At 36.8% G+C, this 22,223-nt stretch overlaps 1 protein-coding gene and 1 non-coding gene across 3 annotated transcripts in view; one reads left to right on the forward strand and one right to left on the reverse strand.

The window, feature by feature from the left end:
- Nucleotides 1-22,223, forward strand: part of IPO7 (importin 7) — a 57,560-nt gene that overhangs the window by 12,953 nt on the left and 22,384 nt on the right. The window contains exons 2-8 of one of the 2 annotated variants that reach the window (XM_032356965.1): nucleotides 2,537-2,618; nucleotides 7,030-7,183; nucleotides 8,228-8,386; nucleotides 12,737-12,893; nucleotides 14,750-14,839; nucleotides 19,525-19,619; nucleotides 19,735-19,819. In XM_032356965.1, the coding sequence (XP_032212856.1) occupies nucleotides 2,537-2,618; nucleotides 7,030-7,183; nucleotides 8,228-8,386; nucleotides 12,737-12,893; nucleotides 14,750-14,839; nucleotides 19,525-19,619; nucleotides 19,735-19,819 (822 nt within the window). The remainder of the gene's footprint in view (nucleotides 1-2,536; nucleotides 2,619-7,029; nucleotides 7,184-8,227; nucleotides 8,387-12,736; nucleotides 12,894-14,749; nucleotides 14,840-19,524; nucleotides 19,620-19,734; nucleotides 19,820-22,223) is intronic. The other variant, XM_032356966.1, reaches the window with a different exon arrangement.
- LOC116600388 lies at nucleotides 13,140-13,278 on the reverse strand. The gene has a single exon (XR_004289609.1). It is a non-coding gene; the product is annotated as a U4 spliceosomal RNA (small nuclear RNA).

Below are 22,223 nucleotides of genomic sequence, written 5' to 3' on the forward strand. Positions count from 1 at the left end.
GTTTGTTGTTTAAAGAACCTAAAGGCGGCTGGTAGGGTGAGACAGTGGGAGGTGAGAAAGTTTCTTTCAATGAGACAAAATAGGTAGGGGCAAGATAATACAGATCCTTATACAGTCTTTGGGAAGTAGAGTAGAAAGCCATTGGGACGCCTAGGTGGCTCAGTTAGTCAAGCGTCTCTGTTCAGCTCAGGTCATGATCCCATGGTCCTGGGGCCAATTCCCACATCAGGCTCTTTGCTCAGCAGGGAGCCTGCTTCTCTCTCTGCCTGTTGCTCTCCCTGCTTTGTGTGCTCTCTCTCTCTCTGACAAATAAATTAAAAAAAAAAAAAGATTTATTTATATGACACAGGCTGAGCGAGATAGGAAACACAAGCAAGGGGAGTGGGAGAGGGAGAAGCAGGCCCCTGCTGAGCAGTGAGCCTGATGAAGGGCTCTATCCCAGGTCCCTGAGATCATGACCTGAGCCAAAGGCAGCCGCTTAACAATTGAGCCACCCAGGAGCCCCTGACAAATAAAATTTAAAAAAAAAATTATTTAAAGGGTTTTTTTTTTTTTTTTTCTTTTTTTAAAGGGGTTGGTTTACAATTTTAAAGACCTTTGGCTGTTGAAAGAGGAATGGTGGAGGTGAGGAGTACTTACTTACATAAAGGAAAATGATAGTCCTTTGGATGAGGTTGATGTTAGTGGGAATGGAGAAAGTGGGTATATTAATTATAGAAGTATTTTGGATATAGAATTGGCAGGTCCTGAAATACTGAATTGGAATAAAAAAGAGGGAAATATTAAAGATGTCATTCAGGTATTAGACATAAGTAACTGAGGTTGGTGATGAAAAAGGTGGGAAGAAATGGTACAGGAAAGTAGAAACATAGCTTTTAGGGGAGAATATGCTTTGAACGTAATAAATTTGAGAAGCCTGTGAAGGTAGGGATGTTAAAGAAATCTCTTAAGAGTGAAGTAGACTGGAAATAATGTATCTGACATAGTATTTAAAGACAGTGGTTGGATGCAATCAGCTGGGAAGTGTAAAAGATGGCCTATGACTGAGCAGTTACAGTTTAAATAGGATAAGAAACCAGCAAAGCAATCTGAGAAGGAACAGTGTGTGAATTGCATAGTTAGAACAGTGTTTCAGGAAAGTTATATGGTTAATGGTGTTTAGAGTACCAGGAAGGACAAATACCTATCATTCATCCACTTAACTACTCCCATTTGAGTCTTTACCCGTTACTTCTAGGTTGGAAGATTCTCCTTTTGATTCTCCCATACTGTGTCTACCTCTTCTACTGTACTTTACTGTAATTACTTGTTTGATTATCTTCACTGTCCTTCACATAAACACTTTTCCATGAGGTCATGGAACCTTACTGTTTTGTTTCAGCTTTGTATTCTCAGCTCCTGCCATGGGGTCTTGCACCAGGAACATTTAAATAAAACAATTTTTGGAGTGACTGAATTCCAGCTTCTAATATGGAAGAAATTTTTTATATCCAAAGGGAAATTTTTGTTTCTAAGAATGTATGGAATATTTTTGTGGGGGAAAGTCTGTAAAGAAGAAACTAAAATAAAAATTACTATTGTTTATGTGAACATGTGCAGAAAAAATACTAAAACTTGGGCAGAAAGGAAGAGATGACATAGGTGGTAGTTATATTGGGGGAGAGAGAATGCAACTGTGAAAACATTTAAGAAGGGATATAACTTGAGTGTTTGTTTGTTTGTTTGTTTTAAACAAGCAAATATGACAAGTTTAGGAATCATTAAATAACTTTTTTATACTGTTAATGAAAGTGTCCAGGGTCTCTAGTATAAACTGGAAAGTAGAAAATATGTGAAGAATAGTCCCTTTATAATCCCACCGCCCAAGAGATAACTATATTAACATTTTGGGTGTATTTCTTTATTTTCTGTATATGCTACATTGGAATTTCATATAAATGTATTTATTAAATTATCAACATATGATTTGTATCCTACTTTTATTATATGTTCAGAGCTATTGATTTTTAAATTTCTGTTTGAATGTAACATGCATACGGGATAGTAATTGGAAGGGTACTGTTGATTAATTTTTACAAACTGAACACTTCGGTAAAATAGCCACATTCCAAAATAAAACATTATTAGCACCTTGGAAACCACTTCCCAGACTATTAATTTTTACTGATTCAGTTTGTCTGGTCACTCAGTAGAACATCTCTATGGAGAAATTATTACTGAATTGGGGAAGTAGGTATTAAAGAGGATATTGTTCTTGAGCTGTTCATGTAAGTTAAGTGTAGGTAGGTTAAGAGTACCAGTTAGGATAAACGGGAAGTGGAGCAGTATGAAATGAAGGCAAATGCAAACATCCAGAATATTTTAGGAGTTAGGTTATTAATTTCTTTTTTTTTTTAGTTCATTGTTGGTGGGTGATGGGAAATGAGGCTTGGACCAACTTGTGGGTGGTTAGCCTTTTGTGCCAAACAGTAGAACAGAGTACTGGGAATATTTATTTGCAGAAATTTAAAACCTATTTTTTTTTGTTTGTTTGTAGGCACACAAGTCTCTGAATTTTGTTTCAACGCTGCTTCAGATTACTATGTCGGAACAACTGGATTTACCTGTGAGACAGGCAGGCAAGTTACTGAATTATTTTTTGGGGTTTTTGTAAATCAGTTATTGAAAAGGTTCAGAGTTGAATAGCAGAGGTATATTGGGGTGGCCATTCAGTGATTTCCTTCCCTGAAAAGCTGTTTGCCCTCATGTGTTTACTATAACAGCTAGTGCCTTGTTATTGGTGGCAGAGTTAAAGGAATGTGGTATTTTGTTGAATTAAAAGAGAAGCTGGAAAGAGAAATTGATAGGGTTTATTAAAAGATTCTTTGTAGCTCAGTGGGTGATTCTAAGATACAAACCCCTTTGTTTATGCACTTGCTCCTTAGAGCTTGTGCATTTACTGTTTTTAACCATTTAAAAAGTACTACAGAAGCCGCCCCATCCATGACTGTTACATTTTAAGTCCACAGTGAGTGCCTGAAACTGTATAGAACTGATGATGCTATATGTACTACGTATTTTCCTATATGTACATACTTACAAAATTTAATTTGTAAATTAGGCAAGTAAGAGTTTAGCCACAATAATTAATAATAAATTAGAATAGTTATAACAGGATACTATAATAAAAGGTATGTGAATGTGGTCTCTCTCTCAAAATATCTTATTTTACTGTACATACTCTTGTGATGATGTGTAAAGATCAAATCCCTGTGTAATGAGATGAGGTGAGATTAATGATGTAGGCATTTTGACGTGGTCAAAATCTATTCTGATAATATGTCAGAAAAGGTCATATGCTTCTTGACTGGGTGACCACGGGTAACGAAACCACGGGAAGTGAATCAGTGCATAAGGTGGGGGGGACTACTGTATTTCTTAGTTCTAGTTTCAGTAAGATATTGAACCGTTCTCTCAGTAACAAATGGTCTGTGAAAATGTGGTAGGTTACTTCTCATATCTGTTGGTCTGCAAAATAATGGAATTCACATCTTCAGTGTGAACAGTGTCCTGTTACTTAATTTATTTGCAAGTGTATTAATTTTGTTATAGGAAATATAAAGTTACTCATAATTTCACCATTCTAGAAAAACCAGTTATGTTATGATACTATTTCTCTATTTCTTCCTGTTCTTTTTCTGTACATCAGTTTTGTTAAAAAATTTTTTTGCTTTATTTAATGTATAGTAAGCTCATCCCTTTTCTTTACATAGTGTTAGTCTTAAATTTTATTTCAGTGATTAAGTAATTTACCATAATGTGCCATGTGAAGTGAACCATTTTTCAAGTGAACCATTTTTCAATTATTTAATCTTAGATTTGTTTCATTAACAGTTGTATTCACAGTACCTAAAATATTGCCTGACACACCAAACATACTCAGTAAATAAATGAATGCATATAAGTTTATTATCTTTTAAAATATTGGTATTATATAAGTAGCACAACAATGGAACATTTTTGGGGGCCTATGAAATATAGTAATTTCACTAGGCCCTGGTCAGCTGTAAGTCTTTTTAAAAAATTTCTAATTAATAGAAAAAAGTTGCCTTTATTTTTTTTAATTTAATTTTATTTTTTCAGTATTCCAAGATTCATTGTTTATGTGCCACACCCAGTGCTCCATGCAATATGTGCCCTTCTAAATACCCACCACCAGGCTCACCTATCCCTTCACCCCCGCCCCTGCTCAAAACCCTCAGTTTGTTTTTCAGAGTCCACAGTCTCTCATGCTTCCTTTCCCCCTCCAATGTTCCCCCAATTCACTTTTCCTTTTCTTCTCCTAATGTCCTCCATATTATTCCTTACACTCTACAAGTAAGTGAAACCATATGATAATTGACTCTCTCAGCTTGACTTACTTCACTCAGCGTAATCTTCTCCAGTCCATCCATATTGATACAGAATTTGGGTATTCATCCTTTCTGATGGAGGCGTAATATTCCATTGTATATATGGACCATATCTTCTTTATCCATTCGTCTGTTGAAGGGCATCTTGGCTCTTCCCACAGTTTTAGCAATTGTGGCTGTTGCTGCCATGAACATTGGGGTACATATGGCCCTTCTTTTCACTACATCTGAAAAGTTGCTTTTATGCATTTTAACTGTCATTTCTCTTCTGCTAATGAAGTTGGCATTTTCCTATTTGGTTATTTTGTAGATAAGAATCTTTGCCTCAGAAAAATACCATATGATTTCACTCATATGTGGAATTTAAAAAACAAGACAGGTGAACATTTGAGGAAGGGAAGGAAAAACAAGGTTAAAATTGAGAGGGAGGCAAACCATAAGAGACACTGAACACTAGGAATAAACTTAGGGTTGTTGGAGGGTGGTGCATGGAGGGAAGGAATAATTGGGTTATGGGCATTAAGGAGGGCCCTTGATGTAATGAGCACTGGGCGTTATATACACCTGATGAGTCACTAAATTCTACTTCTGAAATGAATAAAATAATTGCCTTTAAATCTCAGATTTTTGCTAAGATGTTGAAAGGAGGAGGGACAACCTTAATTAACATTTTGAGACTTGATTATGTGCATTAGCAAAATTAAATTATACTAGAAAGTTGTGTAGTTAGTATGTACAAAACCAGAAGCAGCCAAACTGTGGAATTAGTCAAGAATTTTAAAATCTAATCATTACTTTACAAATTACATTCTTTTAATAATTGAATGATACTCTTTAGTGTAGGGCATATTGTGATTCCATGGCCTAGACCTGAGAGATGCATTTGGTCTTTGTAGCAGAGTCCAAGCATCCTGGATGGAATAGACTTTGAATCACGGTATTCTTACAGTGCAGTTCTCACTTGTTTATGTGTTTTGGAGACCAAAAACCTTAAAATACTGAATCATAATTATACAAATAAATACATATACCCATTCTTTTTTTTCAGATTTTATTTATTTGTTTGACAGACAGAGACACAGCGAGAGAGGGAACACAAGCAGGGGGAGAGGAAAAGGGAGATGCAGGCTTCCTGCTGAGCAGGGAGCTGGAATGTGGGGCTTGATCCTAGGACCCTGGGATCATGACCTGAGCTGAAGGCAGACCCTTAATGACTGAGCCACCCAGGCGCTCCTATATATCCATTCTTTTATGTATTACGATAGAAAGAAATACTCAGAGACTCTATGCAGAAGACATAGCACTGTGTCACGTCTTAATTTTAATCTGTTCTGTTTTGGAGCTAAAGAATCAAAATTCTGGAAATAGTACTAACCTAAAACATATTACATATACTGAGTCAGTATTCTTGACTGTAGAGGTAGTTTGTCTTAAAACTTTTGTTGAAGGGATTTTAATGTGCAATCAATCTTTTTTGAGATAATGTAAGGTGGAGTAGTATTTTAATTCCCAAGGTAGAGCCAAGTAGAATATAAAAGTCATAGATATATGAGTTATGCTATTCAAATAGGTATAATACTCCAGGTGAGAGTTAATTACTAATCAGAGAAGGGCTGTGTTCTGTAGAATTTAGTAATTGATTAATTTTGAATAATTTCCATTTCCTATACATCCTATACATTTGTGGTTGAGCTATACAATGAGCTATACAATGTAGCTCTCATCTGGGGGTAGAGGACTGGATAAAAAGCACTGTTAGCAATCTAGTTCATCTTGTGTTGACCAGCAGTATTGAAGATAGTGGTATGATAGTTAACAGAAAAAGTAATCTGTAATTTTTGAACACAGCACATTTTCCCATAAAATAATATGAATTTGAAGTGGTTGATTGTGGTATATTAATGAAATGCTTAAATTTATAGACTAAAAATTTTTATGCTGTGATTTTCCTATGATAAAAAATAACAGCCTTTGTGTGTCTTAGTTTGGGCTCCTGTAACAGAATATCACAGGCTGGATGATAGATATATTGCTCAAAGTTCTGGAGGCTGAGAAGTCCAAAATCAAGGAGCAAGCAAATTTGGTGTCTGATGAGGACCCACTTTCTGGTTCTTAGAGCCCAACATGTTGAGTGGAGAGGAACCTCTCTGGTGTTTCTCCTATAAAGGCATTAATCACAAAAGACCCCACCCCTAATACCATCAAACTGGGGGGTTTGGATTTCAATATGAATTTGAGAGGACCACAAATACTCAGTCTATAGCAGTGTTATTAATTGTGGGAACAGTATAGTAATGTATATGTAGTTTTGTCTTTAGAGGCTTCATTTGGAAAATTAATATGGTTAAATCAATCCAAATAGCTTTCCTACAGAAAGCGGGATAAAAAGTATAAATGTGATGTAAAAAGTCTTAATAGTTTTGTTTGTATAGTGTGTTTATTTGTAGATTTTCTTAGCCTGTATGTTTAATACTAACTCCAGGGGTGATTACTGTAGCTAAGAATTAAACTGTTTTGATTATCAACTTTGAAAATAATAAAATATGCAGTATTTTAAATGGAGGTGTGGACACTTAAAAGGGATATTCACAGTACTTTCACAGTAAACACTCTCTTGTCAAATTCATCTACATTTTAGGTGTTATCTATTTGAAAAATATGATAACACAGTATTGGCCTGATCGGGAAACAGCACCAGGGGATATATCCCCTTATACCATTCCAGAAGAAGATCGACATTGTATTCGAGAAAATATTGTAGAAGCTATTATCCACTCTCCTGAGCTCATCAGGTATATGTATATTTTAAAACTTACCCATTGTTTCAGGTACATAATTTGTGGAGTTTGGGAGGAGACAGCACAGTGGGTTCTTTCAGAACATAAAAACCTGTCGTTTTTATAGTGGTAAACTTAATAACAGGCAAATTCCTTTTGTATTTTCTTACTGTTAAGTTTTTGTATTTATAAAAACCAAGAACAACTTCTTTTATTTTTAAACCAAGAACTTCTAAACTTCTTCATGTGAAATTTATGAAACAGTATGATCAGGTGAGAGGGGTTAAAGAAAACTGTAGAATGCTGACTATATATTATATGGTCTTGATCACTTAAAGTTCTTAGTTTTATATGATTTTGTAGAATTTTTTTTAAGAATTGTATTTATTTATTTTAGATAGAGAGCAGAGGGGCAGAGGAGAGGAGAGGGACAAGGAGACTCTGCACTGAACATGAGCCTAATGCAAGGCTCGATCTCACAACCCTGAGATTACGACCTGACCCCAAATCGAGGGTCAGATGCATAACTGACTGAGCCATCCAGACACCCCGATTTTGCAGAATTTTTAATGAAAATAGCTGTGTTTTAAATGAAACACATCAGTTGATGATAGGGATGAAAAATAAAATCACCTACATTTGTAACATTTGTTGGGTTTCTTTTATTTTTTTTTATTTTTTTTATTTTTATTTTATTTTATTCTTTTTTTTAAAGATTTTATTTATTTTTCAGAGACAGAGGGAGAGAGCGCGAGCGAGCACAGGCAGACAGAGAGGCAGGCAGAGGCAGAGGGAGAAGCAGGCTCCCTGCCGAGCAAGGAGCCCGATGTGGGACTCGATCCCCGGACCCTGGGATCATGACCTGAGCTGAAGCAGCTGCTTAACCAACTGAGCCACCCAGGCGTCCCTGTTGGGTTTCTTTTAAATCAGTAGGAATGAGTAGTTTTTTCTCAGTGACTTATTTATTTTTACCTAACCAGCCATTTTCTTTGTGTGAGCAGAATTTTATCTAGGTACCATTTCTTTCTCCTTACTGTTTTGTTTATTTTTGACTTTCAGGGTACAACTTACTACATGCATTCACCATATCATCAAACATGATTATCCAAGCCGCTGGACTGCCATTGTGGACAAAATTGGCTTTTATCTTCAGTCTGATAACAGTGCTTGTTGGCTAGGAATTCTTCTTTGCCTTTATCAGCTTGTGAAAAATTATGAGTAAGTGTCTCTCAATTCCTACAGAGATTTGAGAAGTAGGAAAAATTTGGAAATTTTAAGGTATTTTGTTTGAACATTTAAAATTACATTTGGTATATAAAAATTAGTGAATTATATGTTGATCTTAATGCAGTATTTTCTTTTTAAAGTAGCACTCTTATTTTAATTCTTAAGTCACTTCTGTTGATTCAGCTTACAAACTTGTTGTGCCCTTTTTTTCATATTATCTGTTTCCCTATTCAAAAACTGGGTTATCTCTAATTCCTCAATATGGGCTCCTCAGTTTGTGCTGATAAAAGGCCTAAACAAGCTTTTTTAAAATGTGAAGGGTATCAGAGTACTTTGAGCATTAGAGCTTATTTAACTTCTGGCTTTCTGTGAATTTTTTATCTTAATTTGGGGTCTTGATAAGTTTCAAGAACCTACCTGTAATTCTTTAAGAAGGATATGTTGGGATTTCACATGATCATTTTTAATCATTGTGTTTTAGGGATTCAGTCATCTGTTTCAGTGTTTGCATATTTGAGCAAATTATAGTTCATATAAGTAATTAGTATCAGTAAGAAAGATTTTAGGCCAAGGGATCATTTTAGATCTGGGTTTAGGGATAAGAAAAAAGATCTAACCTTGGAAGCTGAGGTATAGCATTAAGAGTGGTAAGCTATACATTGAAGGGATTATCTCAATCGTGTAGTGGAAGAAATGAAATTTGTAGGCATTTGAAAGTTTTGATAACAGAAAATTTTGAGGAAGGCATGAGGAACACTTACACCATGATGGTGGCCTTATTTCCAGTCCTGACAGCTGCACAGATGCCATTGTGAGCCCGTTAATTCTGGGGCCTGTAGTTAGCCTCCAATACCCTTTTTGGGTCCCAACTAAAGTAGCTGATGAACTGCTGCTTTTCTTCTGAGCAGGAGAGAAGTATACCATTTACAGCATTGGTACTGGTGTTTTCTTGTGTTCCCACCAGCTACCCATCTTCCTGCTAAGGAATGTTCCAGCTGTTGCTCCAACTTCTATCAGAGTGCCAGTTGTTGTAGTTCTGGTAAGTGAGTGACTAAAATGAGAGAGAATAACAATAATAAGCTGTTATTGTCATTGAGGAGGTTAAGTCTCTCCTGTCCTATAATCTTAGCAGGAGAGAGTGTGACAGATTTTTTTTAAATGGGAGACGTAGGAGGCTGCTACAATATTGGAATTCCAGTTCATTTTCAGCCAGTGTTCGATTGTGGAGCACAAGGTGTTCACAAGGGATCTGTGTGGACTGAAGTAGTTCTAAGAAAATTCATGGAGAAATTGGAAGTTGTGGTGGTCTTCAGGAGCATAGATCCTCAGGAAATGCTTGTCAGTTGAAAGAGCACAGTAGGAGCATTTGAAGAGAAAGGCATGTCACACCATACGCAGTAGTATGAACAAAGAAAGGTACAGAGGTAGAAATGAGATATTATCTTCAGTGGGTAGTGAGTAGACCACCAATAGTATGGATGATTTCTGTTTAGAGGCAGGGGATAAATTTGGAGCTGGTAAATTGGGACCATGTTAAAGACAGTTTTGAGTGCCGTGATGGAGAATTTGGATGTAACCTTTTAGATACTAATGTACCATTGAAAAAAAAATTTTTTTTTTTAAACAGTAAAGTGATGGGCTAGTACTAAGGATTTCCTGTGAGCATGGCTCACCAGGTTGGCACATTGTAGCCTTGTGGTAGTCGGCTTTTATTAGTGTCACATTTTTGTGCTGTCAGGAACTCTCAGGTCTTAAGGGTTAGTAATTTGTTTCCTACCATAATTACTTTCATATACCAATTAGTGTAGATTAGCAGCTAGTACCCCCTAATTTCAAGTCCTCTCCTGAATGTAGAGAGGGAGGTAGGAAAGAAGAATGTGTAATATGGACTGGATACTCAAACCCTCTTAATGTGGGTGATCATCTGGGTTGGGTAAATGGAGAGAAGTGCATAATATAGTTCTGCCTTTGTAGTTAAAAGGAAGTACTGTCTTTAATCACTGTAGTTTAGTGTAATCAGATTGGAGACTGCAAATGGCTTCCTTTCATAAATTGTTAATTGTTTTTACTGACTGAAAGAACTATACAGATGTTTTAAAATGCATGCTAGGTGTAATTTCTCAGCATGTTAAAACAGTATTTTAAATAATCTGTGAGTTAATTGTTCAATAGTCTCAATCATTATTAGAACATTTGTTGTGGTGGTTTTTTGTTTTCTGGGGTTTTTTTAGATTTTTACTTATTTATTTGACAGAGATCACAAGTAGACAGAGAGGCAGGTGCGGGGGTGGGGTGCGGTGCGGAAGCAGGCTACCGCCAAGCAGGGACCCCGATGTGGGGCTTGATCCCAGGACCCTGAGATGATGACCTGAGCTGAAGGCAGAGGCTTTAATCCACTGAGCCATCCAGGCGCCCCTGTGATGTGTTTTATTCTTGGCAATTTATTTTGGTTCTGTTTCCATCTAGTAGGGGAAAATAATCTAGCCTTTTTACCTTTACCTTTTTTTAAAAAGATTTTATTTATTTATTTTGGAGAGAGAATGTGTGTCAGTGGGGGTAAGGGCAGAGGGAGAATGAGAGAATCTTCAGTGGACGCCTGCTGAGTGCAGAGCCTGTCTTGGGGCCTGATCCTAGAACTCTTGAGATCATGACCCAAGCTGAAATCAAGAGTCAGGTGCCTAACCAACTGAGCCATCCAGGTGACCCTTACCTTTACCTTCTAAAAATGCACTCAGATACTCAATTCTTAAATATATTTTGTTCTTCAAGAAGGCTACCAATAGATAAAACTGGAATCTGGTAGGAAAAACCAATTAAAAAGCAGTTTAATCTAAAAAGATAAATTCAGTTTTTTAGAATAATGACTTAACCACTAGTAAGCTTTTGTAAAGCCATTCTGCCTATCCATTCCTTAATAATAGAAGGTGGGGTGTCATTCCTACAGTTCTTTTTCTTTAAGATTTTATTTATTTATTAGAAAATCAGTGATGGGAATGGGGAGAGAGAGTGAGAAGCAGACTCCCTGCTGAGTAAGAAGCTGGGCTCTGGCCTCTCCCAGGACTTAGAGATCATGACCTGACCCAAGGGCAGATGCTTAACCAACTGAACCATCCAGGTGTCCCCCTATAGTTCTAATCTGTTAATTTACTTGTTTAAGGTTTTGTTTTGTTTTGTTTTGTTTTCACTGAAGCATAGTTGACACAGTGTTTTTTAAATTGAAGTACAGTTTAATTAAAAATAACAGACCTTTTTAAATAATACAGTTAAAATGCTAAGAAATCTATATATGGAAATTTCTCACTTAGGGCAGCAGTTCTTGGAGCCCACATCCTTGGAGCAAATGTGATTCAGAATTCAGAAGTTTTTGGATTTTAGAAAGATAAGAAGGTTCACATAATAATACATGTTAAACACTCCTGTTGAAATTGGACCAACACCCAGTAGTCAGATGCATATTATCATATCTGCTGTAAAATACATGAATATCCACTCCAGATGGAATAAATGAAGACCATAAATAGCCTGTTGAAGTCAGGTTTTGTTGCCAAATAGGTTACAAAAGAACTTCCTGTTTATAAAGTGCTTATTTTCTGCTTTTTGGATGCCACTTCTGCCTTAATGCTTTTGGTATGTCAATAACATACCAAAGCATTAAGGCAGGAGAGTAATAGATAATCAGTTTTATATCAGTTACTTGCTATTAAAAGCCAAGTCATTGTAGCTCCTCAGTTGTATAAGTATTCACAATTAGAGACTGAAGTGAGGGCAGACCTTGGATCTTGACTGCTGAAGTTCATACCTAGAGGAGTATGTTGAGGAGGATACTGCTCTGTGCTTCAGTTTCCTCAAACTGTGGAAGTGAGGATACTAATGGAGCCTTGAGGAATTTTTTTTTTTTTTTTAATTTTATTTATTTGACAAAAAGAGAGTAGGCAGAGAGGTAGGCAGAAAGAGAGGAGGAAGCAGGCTCCCTGCTGAACAGAGAGCCCAGTGCGGGGCTCCTTCCCAGGACTCTGGGATTGTGACCTGAGCTGAAGGCAGAGGCTTTAACCCACTGAGCTACCCAGGTGACCTGGATCCTTGAGGATTATTGACTTCATAATGAATGCTCAGAAAATTTTAGATACTTTGTTATTATTTGAGGTTTTTCTTAGGTTGCTTTTGCTTGTGATATAGTTCCATTGTTGGTTTTTCCTTTTTTTTCCTAGGAATCTAAAGTTGCTTAGGAAGTATTTGCTTATATTTGTGTGGACAAACAAGCAGTTTAATTTTGTGTCTCATTCATATAAATGAAATTGTGATGCAAATTCTTACAGAATTAGTTTGTATTCCTACCCAAAGGTACAAGAAACCAGAGGAACGGAGTCCACTGGTAGCAGCAATGCAGCATTTCCTGCCAGTTCTAAAGGACCGTTTTATCCAGCTTCTTTCTGATCAGTCTGATCAATCTGTCCTCATCCAGAAACAGATTTTCAAGATCTTCTATGCTCTTGTTCAGGTAATTGTTATATATAAAAGTCTATCTTTTGCTACATTAAAAGATAACAAATAATTTCCATGTCTTAAAAATAATTTCACTTGAAAATCTAGATTACAAATGGATTACAAATGGATGATTTGCTAGTCATATAAATCGCCAAAATTATGTGTGCATTAAAAGTCTAACGAAGCACACTTCCCTAAATACATAAACAAGACCAATAGATCTTAAATTTTAACTGGTCAATCTTAAGTTCTCTTAAATCATCTGACACTATTTACAAAATTTTAGTAAAAAATTTTTATGCCTTTCACCTTAAGAATTAACAAGTCTGAAAATCAATTAGCAATAATCGTGCCTCGGGTAAACCCCATTGGCTATGATACTGCCACTGAGCAAAGCTCACAAGTCTGAAAATCAATTACTGAAATTACAATTTATATCTAGCATGAACCTGATGTGCCAAATATATATAGATTGTCCCAGTGATTACAAAACCTATACCTAAGTTTAACAAAAATACTAGTACTGTGGCTTGGCTGGCACACAGTGATGGGCTTCATCATTTTTACATATTCTATATCTTCCTGGGATAAAAGATATCCACTGAGGAAATGATTGTGTGTATTTTCTCAGTGGGATATAATTACTTAAATGAAACCGGTTTAGATCAAGATTAAAATTTCAGTTCTTTTTGTGCCATATAGTCATAGAAGGATTCATCTCATCTACTAGAACCTTTGGTTTCATTTATACACTTACTTAACTTCAGAATCTCATTTAAATAGACCTGTGACTTCCACTAAGATTGTAACTGACTCACCATATTGTTTGGTTGGATTTTGTGTGTCTTTGCTAGATTAGTAAAGATAGTCTGTTATCTCCCAGTCTTAATCAGAGGACACTTTGATGCCATTCCACTGGCTGCTTCTTAGAGAATTTTTACAAGTGATTTGGGTATATAATACACTGTTTTTGTTTGTTTTTTAGTTGGTAAGATTATAACTTTTAGATTAAGAATAAGTTATTTTTGTAAATTGTCCTAGGGAATAGGGCAAGATATTTATCTTCCCAACTAATTTTTTGATTCTAGCATACACTGATATTCAGTATAGCCCTTTCTCACTTGTGAAAATAGATATTCTAATGTCCCAAATCGAGTATTGATTTTATGAGCCTGTTGAGAGGATTTATCCAAGGAATGCAAGAAAGAGTGGATCAGTGGTTAAGAGATCAGTTTCTATGATACAACTCTTTTTTTTTTTTTTTTGAAGATTTTATTTATTTACTTGACAGAGAGAGAGATCACAAGTGGGCAGAGAGACAGGCAGAGAGAGTGGGGGAAGCAGGCTCCCCTCCGAGCAGAGAGCCCAATGCATGGCCCAGTCCCAGGACCTTGAGATCATGACCTGAGTCAAAGGCAGAGGCTCAACCCACTGAGCCACCCACGCACCCCTATGACTAACTCATAGAAGAAGACCTATAACCATATCTAAGATTGCCAGATAAAGCATTTGATAACATTTAATAACCATTCCCACTTTTAAAAAACAAAAAACAAGCTAAGAGTCCTGGAATAGAAATTTTCTTTACTTGATAAAAGACATTCACTAGAAATCCACAGTATCACTCTTAGGGTAAAAATAAGATGTATTCCCAGTAATTTGGGACTAAGACAAGGATGGTCACTGTAGTGCCACAATTCTCGGGTTTGGATAACTGATCAAATCAGCCAGATAAGAAATTTGCTTGTGTACTAAAAATGGGAAATGTGGATTGAATGAAATACCTTTTATAGGTTTTGTGAAGAGTGAAAGGAAGTAGGATTTTCTTTTGTAATGATTTTAAAGTATTGATTCTTGATTTTCATTTAGTATACACTACCATTGGAGCTGATAAACCAACAGAACCTGACAGAATGGATAGAAATTTTAAAGACTGTTGTGAACAGAGATGTACCAAATGTAAGTCTCTGTGTGTTCTTGTATTACTGATATATCTAATTATCTTTTGGGAATTTTAACTGATACTTTTTGTAACATTTTTATGAGTTTATATAATTCATGATGCAAATTATTCTAGATAAAGAGACCATTTTGTGTGTTTACATATGTGCAGTATAATTAAAAATTGTGCGCAGTGTTATTTCATATACTGTTGTTTAGGTACTTATATCCTAATGCTTCTGTTTCTTCTCAGTTTTTAATTTTATTTATTTATATATTTATATTTAAAGTTTTTTTTATAATGTGAGAGAGAGAGAGTGAGAGAGAGCACATGATTGGGGTTGGGGGGGTGGGGGCTAAGAAGCAGACTCCCCAGTGAGCAAGGAGCCCAAAGCAGGGCCTGAGATTATGACCTAAGCGAAAGGTAGACATTCAGCTAAGAGCCACCCAGGAGCCCCTTCATTAAAAAAATTTTTTTTTTAATTTTTATTTAAGTAATCTCTACACCTAACATGGGGCTCATACTCACAACCCCGAGATCAGAAGTCACATGCAACTGAGCCAGCCAGGCATCCCATCTTATCTTCTCAGGATTTAGCTAAGAGTTCATAATATATATCATCTCACATAGCTACAAAATCCTTTTCTTTCTTTCTTTCTTTCTTTCTTTTTTAAGATTTTATTTATTTATTTTTTTTTTACAGAGACCACAAGTAGGTGGAGAGGCAGGCAGAGAGAGAAGAGGAAGCAGGCTCCCTGCTGAGCAGAGAGCCCAATGCAGGGCTTGATCCCAGGACCCTGGGACCATGACCCAAGCTGAAGGCAGAGGCTTTAACTGACTAAGCCACCCAGGCGCCCCACAAAATCCTTTTCTTATGAGAAATGTTTTTTTTTTTTTTAAAGATTTTATTTATTTATTTGACAGAGAGAAATTACAAGTACACTGAGAGGCAGGCAGAGAGAGAGAGAGAGAAGGAAGCAGGCTCCCCCCTGAGCAGAGAGCCCGATGCGGGACTCGATCCCAGGACCCTGAGATCATGACCTGAGCCGAAGGCAGCGGCTTAACCCACTGAGCCACCCAGGCGCCCGAGAAATGTTTTTAAAGATTAATTTAGAGAAAGGGAAAGCGTACATGGGTGAGCAGGGGGAGGGGCAGAGGAAGAGAGTATCCTCAGACTGCCCCCTGAGCGTGGAGGTCCACGCAGTGCTCAATCCCAGGATCCTGAGATCATGACCTGAGCTGAAACCAAGAGTCGGAAGCTTAATCGACAGAGTCACCTAGGTGCCCTATGATGAGAGTTTTTTTTTTTTTTTAAGATTGTATTTTTAGTTATTTACTTATTTATTTATTTAACACAGGGAGAGAGAGAGAGATCACAAGCAGGCAGGGAGGCAGGCAGAGAGAGGAGGAAGCAGGCTCTCCACAGAGCAAAGAGAACAATGCGGGGCTCCATCCCAGGACCCTGAGATCATGACCTGAGCCGAAGGCAGAGGCTTTAACCCACTGAGCCACCCAGGCGCCCCAAGATTGTATTTGTTTATTAGAGAGGACTCATAAGCAGGGGGAATGGCAGGGAGAGTGAGAAGCAGGTTCCCTGGTGAGCACAGAGCCTGACCTGGGGCTCAGTCTCAGGACCGTGGGATCATGACCTGAGCTGAAGGCAGATTCTTAACAAACTGAGCCACCCAGGCAGCCCCATGATGAGAATTTTTAAGATCTACTCTCTTAGCATCCTTCAAGTATATAGTCCAGTACTGTTAACTATATAGTCACTATGCTGAACATTACATCTCCAGAACTTAGTTATCATACAACTAAAAGTTTTGACCACCTTCTTAAATTTACTGTGATAATCATTTCACAGTGTATACCTAATATCATATCGTTGTGTTATATACCTTAAACTAATACAATTTTATATATTAATTATGTATTTTTTGAAAAGTGCTTGCATCTGGAGTTATCCTAATAATTTGTCAGCTACTCATGAACCAGAAGACTTTGTAATTAGTTATATTACTTGTTTTTTTAAAAAACAGTTTTATAGAGAGATAACACATATTCCATAAATTTTAACCTTTTCAAAGTGTACAGTTCAGTGGGTTTTAGTACATACAGAATTTAGTACATAGGAATTGTTTTATTTAGTCACTTTTTTTTTTTTTTAAAGATTTTATTTATTTGTCAGAGACAGAGGGAGAGAGAGCGAGCGAGCACAGGCAGACAGAGAGGCAGGCAGAGGCAGAGGGAGAAGCAGGCTCTCTGCCGAGCAAGGAGCCTGATGTGGGACTCGATCCCAGCCAGACCCTGGGATCATGACCTGAGCCGAAGGCAGCTGCTTAACCAACTGAGCCACCCAGGCGTCCCTATTTAGTCCCTTTTTTAAAAAAGATTTATTTTTGCGAGAGAGCGAGCGCACACGAGTTGTGGGTGAGAGGCAAAGGGAGAACCAGACCCCTATCTGAGCAAGGACTCTTATGCAGGACTCAATCCCAGGAAGACACCCAACCAGCTGAGCCACTGAAGAGCCCAGTTTAGTCACAATTTTTAAAGTAAATGCAATTTTTTTTAATAATCTAGTTTTCTTTTCTTTTCTTTTTTTTTTTTTTTTTATAATCTAGTTTTCTAGAGAGGTAAGGGAATTTATAAGTCCTAAATTCAAAATATGCTTTAAGTGCTTTAATATTCCTTACTTATTTAATCCTCAAAAAAATGTCTCTGAATTAATTTTTCTCCCCTATCCCCTCTGAATATATTTGAATGGAGACATTGAATGATTATATAATTTATCCAAAACAATTTTATTAGTGGCATTAGTGAGACCCCCTTGTTTTATGGTTTATTGCTTAAATTCCTATTTAAAAGGAAAAACAGTGTAGGGGCGCCTGGATGACTCGGTTGAGTGTCTGACTCTTGATCTAATTTGGCTTAGTTCTTGATCTCACGGGGTTGTGAATTCGAGCCCAGTGTGTTTGGCTTTGCAGTGGGTGTGGAGCCTACTTTATAAAAACAAAACAACAGTGTAGAAGAAGTGAAAGAACATTTCTTCCTCTCTGTCGGAAACTAGTTTGTTGTATATTTTTCTGAACACATTTAATAGGTTCAAAATAAAATGTTAAGTTTTCATTTACAACCACTCTGTACATTTTGGGTATAATTTATAAACACATATTATAAATAAACAGTCCAGTGAGTTATCATTTGCATGTATCCATGTAATCATCACCTAGAATATTTGCTGGTGGCTAGTTTTAGTCTTTCCTATCATCACCATTCTCATTTCTAGCACCATAGATTTATTTTGCATGTTTTAGAACTTAAAATAAAGCTAATTTTTAGTATTTACCTTCTTTTGCATGGTATATTTATGAGATATATTATGTTGTGTTAGTCTGTTTCTTATGTATTTATGTTGTGTTATAGTAGCTTGTTCCTTTTTATTACCAGGTAGTATTTTATTGTGTGGATATACTACAATTTATTTATCCATTCACAAGTTGATGGACAGCTAGGTGGTTTCAGGATTTTAGTAGTACTAATAGAGCTGCTATGGATGTCCTTACACAAATCTTTTTGTGATCACATGTTTTCATTTTTCTTGAGCAGATTACCAAAGAATAGAATGGGGTCATAGGATAGGTATATGTTTAACTTTATCAGTAACTTCTAAACTGATTTTCAGAGTGGCTGTATCATTGCTCTCAGTTTTAGTTTTAGTTTGTTAAACTAAGACTTGGTTGCTCCAAGTCTTACTTTCCATTATAAATTAAAAATATGTCTGGATATTGTAGGTCAATATGTAAGGATCCAGTCTTTTTTTTTTTTTAAGATTTTATATATTTATTTGACAGAGACACAGCAAGAGAGGGAACACAAGCAAGGGGAGTGGGAGAGGGAGAAGCAGGCTTCCAACAGAGCAGGGAGTCTGAGGAGGGACTCAATCCCAGGACTCTGGGATCATGACTTTGGCAGAAGGCAGACTTGTAATGACTCAGCCACCCAGGCGCCCCAGGATCCAGTCCATTCTTTTAGTGGTTGTATAGTAGTATTTTATAGGTGTTCCATAAGTAATCATCCCCTTATTTGCGAATGTTTACCGTGGTAGTTTTTCACTATTGTTTTTAAATTAATGTCTTCATCTGCTTATCCTTTTGTGTTTATACCAATATTTCTGAAATTAGATTTTTGAAATGGTGTTTCTCATGCCCTTTTAATTTGAACTGTACTGTTTTGTTTTGTTTTTTTAAAGATTTATTTATTTATTTGATACAGAAATCACAAGTAGGGAGAGAGGCAGGCAGAGAAAGATGGGGAAGCAGGCTCCCTGCTAGGCAGAGAGCCCAGTGTGGGTCTCGATCCCAGGACCCCGAGACCATGATCTGAGCTGAAGGCAGAGACTTAACCCACTGAGCCACCCAGGTGCCCTGAACTATACTGGTTTTAATTAAACTACTTTTCATGGCCTTGGCTTTATGTTAATTGGATTTTGACTAAAATGTTTGTGTTTTGAGTTTGCTACGTAGCCAAGTAGTGAAGCAGATGAAAGTGCCTCTTATATTTAAATAAGAGTTAGTACTTTTCCAAATCTAGCCTTTTATTTCTAAAGGCCAACATAAATGGTTTTTGTGAGTCTCTTCTCACCTCATGCTCTTCTTCTTAGATTGTATCATCTCTTACTATCATTAAATAAATCTCTTTGAAGGAAACACTTCAGGTTGAAGAAGATGACAGACCAGAGTTACCATGGTGGAAATGTAAGAAGTGGGCTTTACATATCTTAGCAAGGCTTTTTGAAAGGTAAGCTTCTCTCAGTGTATGATGACTTAAGTTTATTTTTTCAAGCTCTTAGTTTTATAAGTGTCAATATATAAAGCATTATAAAGAAACAGTGGGCATTTAAATGTTCTTTTAGGTATGGAAGCCCTGGCAATGTTTCCAAGGAGTATAATGAATTTGCTGAAGTATTTCTGAAGGCGTTTGCTGTTGGTGTCCAGCAAGTAAGTCTAAGAACTTTTCTAAATTGAAATATTATTATTAGGTTAATTTCTGCCCTTTTTCTGGTTTATTGGTACCCAAAGATTGCATGTAGCAGTCATTAATATTTTGAACCCTGTATCAGTTCTCATTTTTTGGTCTTAGGTCTTCCTTATTCCCTAAATTTTTGAGAGCCTCAGCAAGCTTCCATTTATGTGATTTATACCTATGCTACTTATCATACTAGAAATTAAAATTTAAGAGTATTAATTCATTTAAAAATAATAACAAACCTAATGTATATTAACACAGAATGTGTTGTGGGTTTTTTTGTTTGTTTGTTTGTTTGTTTGTTTGTTTTAGAATGTGCTTTTTTTTTTTTTAGATTTTATTTATTTGCTTGACAGATAGAGAGATCACAAGTAGGCAAGAGAGGCAGAGAGAGAGATGAAGAAGCAGGCTCTCCACTGAGGAGAGAGCCAGATGTGAGGCTCGATCCTAGGACTCTGGGATCATGACCCGAGCCGAAGGCAGAGGCTTTAACCCACTGAGCCACCCAGGTGCCCCCCGAATATGTATTTTTTTTTTAACTGTTTCCCAAAATGAAAAGTTTTTAACAAAAAGAAATGATATTGTTAAACAGTTTTACTAAATTTTTAATGTATGACTTAATAAAAGGCAGTTATATGCTCATCTACATATGTATTTAGTCTTTTTAAATTTATTTTGATGGACATAGCTGCAGACACTGTGGCCCAGATCAGTTGGAAAAGGAAAGACTTGTAAACTTTTCACAAAATTGTGGAAATTCTTTGATATCACATCAAAATATGATAATGATAGTTTTGTTTTTGTTTTTAAGTAAACTCTTTACCCAGTGTGGGACTCTAACTCATGACCCCAAGATCAAGTGACATGCTCTGCCAACTGAGCCACTCAATAGTGGTAGTTTCTTAAAAGTTAATTGCGGTGTAAAGTTTGTTAACAACAAGCATTTTATATTCTTTTACATTATCACCTGTTGATCTATATTGCACTTTGAATGGATCATTTATCCATACATGATTTTGTAACAGCTGGTCATTTGGAAAACTGAGTTAATGAATATTTTCCAAATGTTAATATACTTCGTTATGCTATTTTATTTTATTTTATTTTATAGATTTTATTTATTTACTTGACAGACAAAGATCACAAGTACAGAGAGGCAGGCAGAGAGAGAGGGGAAAGCAGGCTCCCTGCCAAGCAGAGAGCCCAATGCGGGGCTCGATCCCTGGACCCTGGGATCATGACCTGAGCTGAAGACAGAGGCTTTAACCCACTGAGCCACCCAGGCGCCCCATATTTTATTTTATTTTTTTAAAGATTTTTATTTATTTATTTATTTATTTATTTGACAGACGGAGATCACAAGTAGGCAGAGAGGCAGGCAGAGAGAGAGGAAGGGAAGCAGGCTCCCGGCTGAACAGAGAGCCCGACGCGGGGCTCGATCCCAGGACCCTGGGATCATGACCTGAGCCGAAGACAGAGGCCTTAACCCACTGAGCCACCCAGGCGCCCCTTATTTTATTTTTTAAAAGGTTTATTTATTTTAGAGAGAGAGCAAGGATAGCATGCATGAGCAGGGGGAGGAGCAGAGGGAGAGGGAAGAAAAGCAAGCTACCCACTGAGCACTGAGCTTACTTACCATGGGGCTTGATCTCACAATCCTGAGATCATGACCTGAGTGGAAATCAAGAGTTGGAGATTCAACCTACTGAGCCACCCAAGCGCCCTTCATTATGCAGTTTTAAAAAAGAAATCGGGGCGCCTGGGTGGCTTAGTGGGTTAAGCCTCTGACTTCAGCTCAGGTCATGATCTCAGGGTCCTTCAATCAAGCCCCGCATTGGGCTCTCTGCTCAGCAGGGAGCCTGCTTCCCTCACTCTCTGCCTTCCTCTCTGCCTACTTATGATCTCTCTCTCTGTGTCAAATAAGTAAATAAAATCTTTTAAAAAAAATCATATTTGCTAATATTACCACTGATGTTATCAGAAATATCTTTAAATACTGGAAACTAATTAAGCAGATCTAAGTCTTTGCATCTAAGATTTCTGAGAATTCTAATTTTGTTTAAAAGCTCAGATTTTAACATCAGTAACATACTCTCAGTTATTTTCCTTGAGGTGACAGGCTCATTTTATTCATTTTTGAGGAAGAATATGCCATACACACAAGTCTAAATAACCAAAATTTGTCTGTCAGTTTTTCTTTCAATCATATGATAGCATTTGATAGGAAAGCTATTTCAGCTTTTCTTCCAACCATTGTACTTTGGTATGTAGAAGAAGTGCTATATGTTGTATACTCCCCGTTTAATATTTATATTTCTGATTCATTAAGAGTATTCTTAAGGAATGAATGTTTTGAATTTAATGTGGCTGTGAAGA

This window comes from Mustela erminea, chromosome 9 (genome assembly GCF_009829155.1).
Source record: "Mustela erminea isolate mMusErm1 chromosome 9, mMusErm1.Pri, whole genome shotgun sequence".
NCBI classification, from domain to species: domain Eukaryota; kingdom Metazoa; phylum Chordata; class Mammalia; order Carnivora; family Mustelidae; genus Mustela; species Mustela erminea.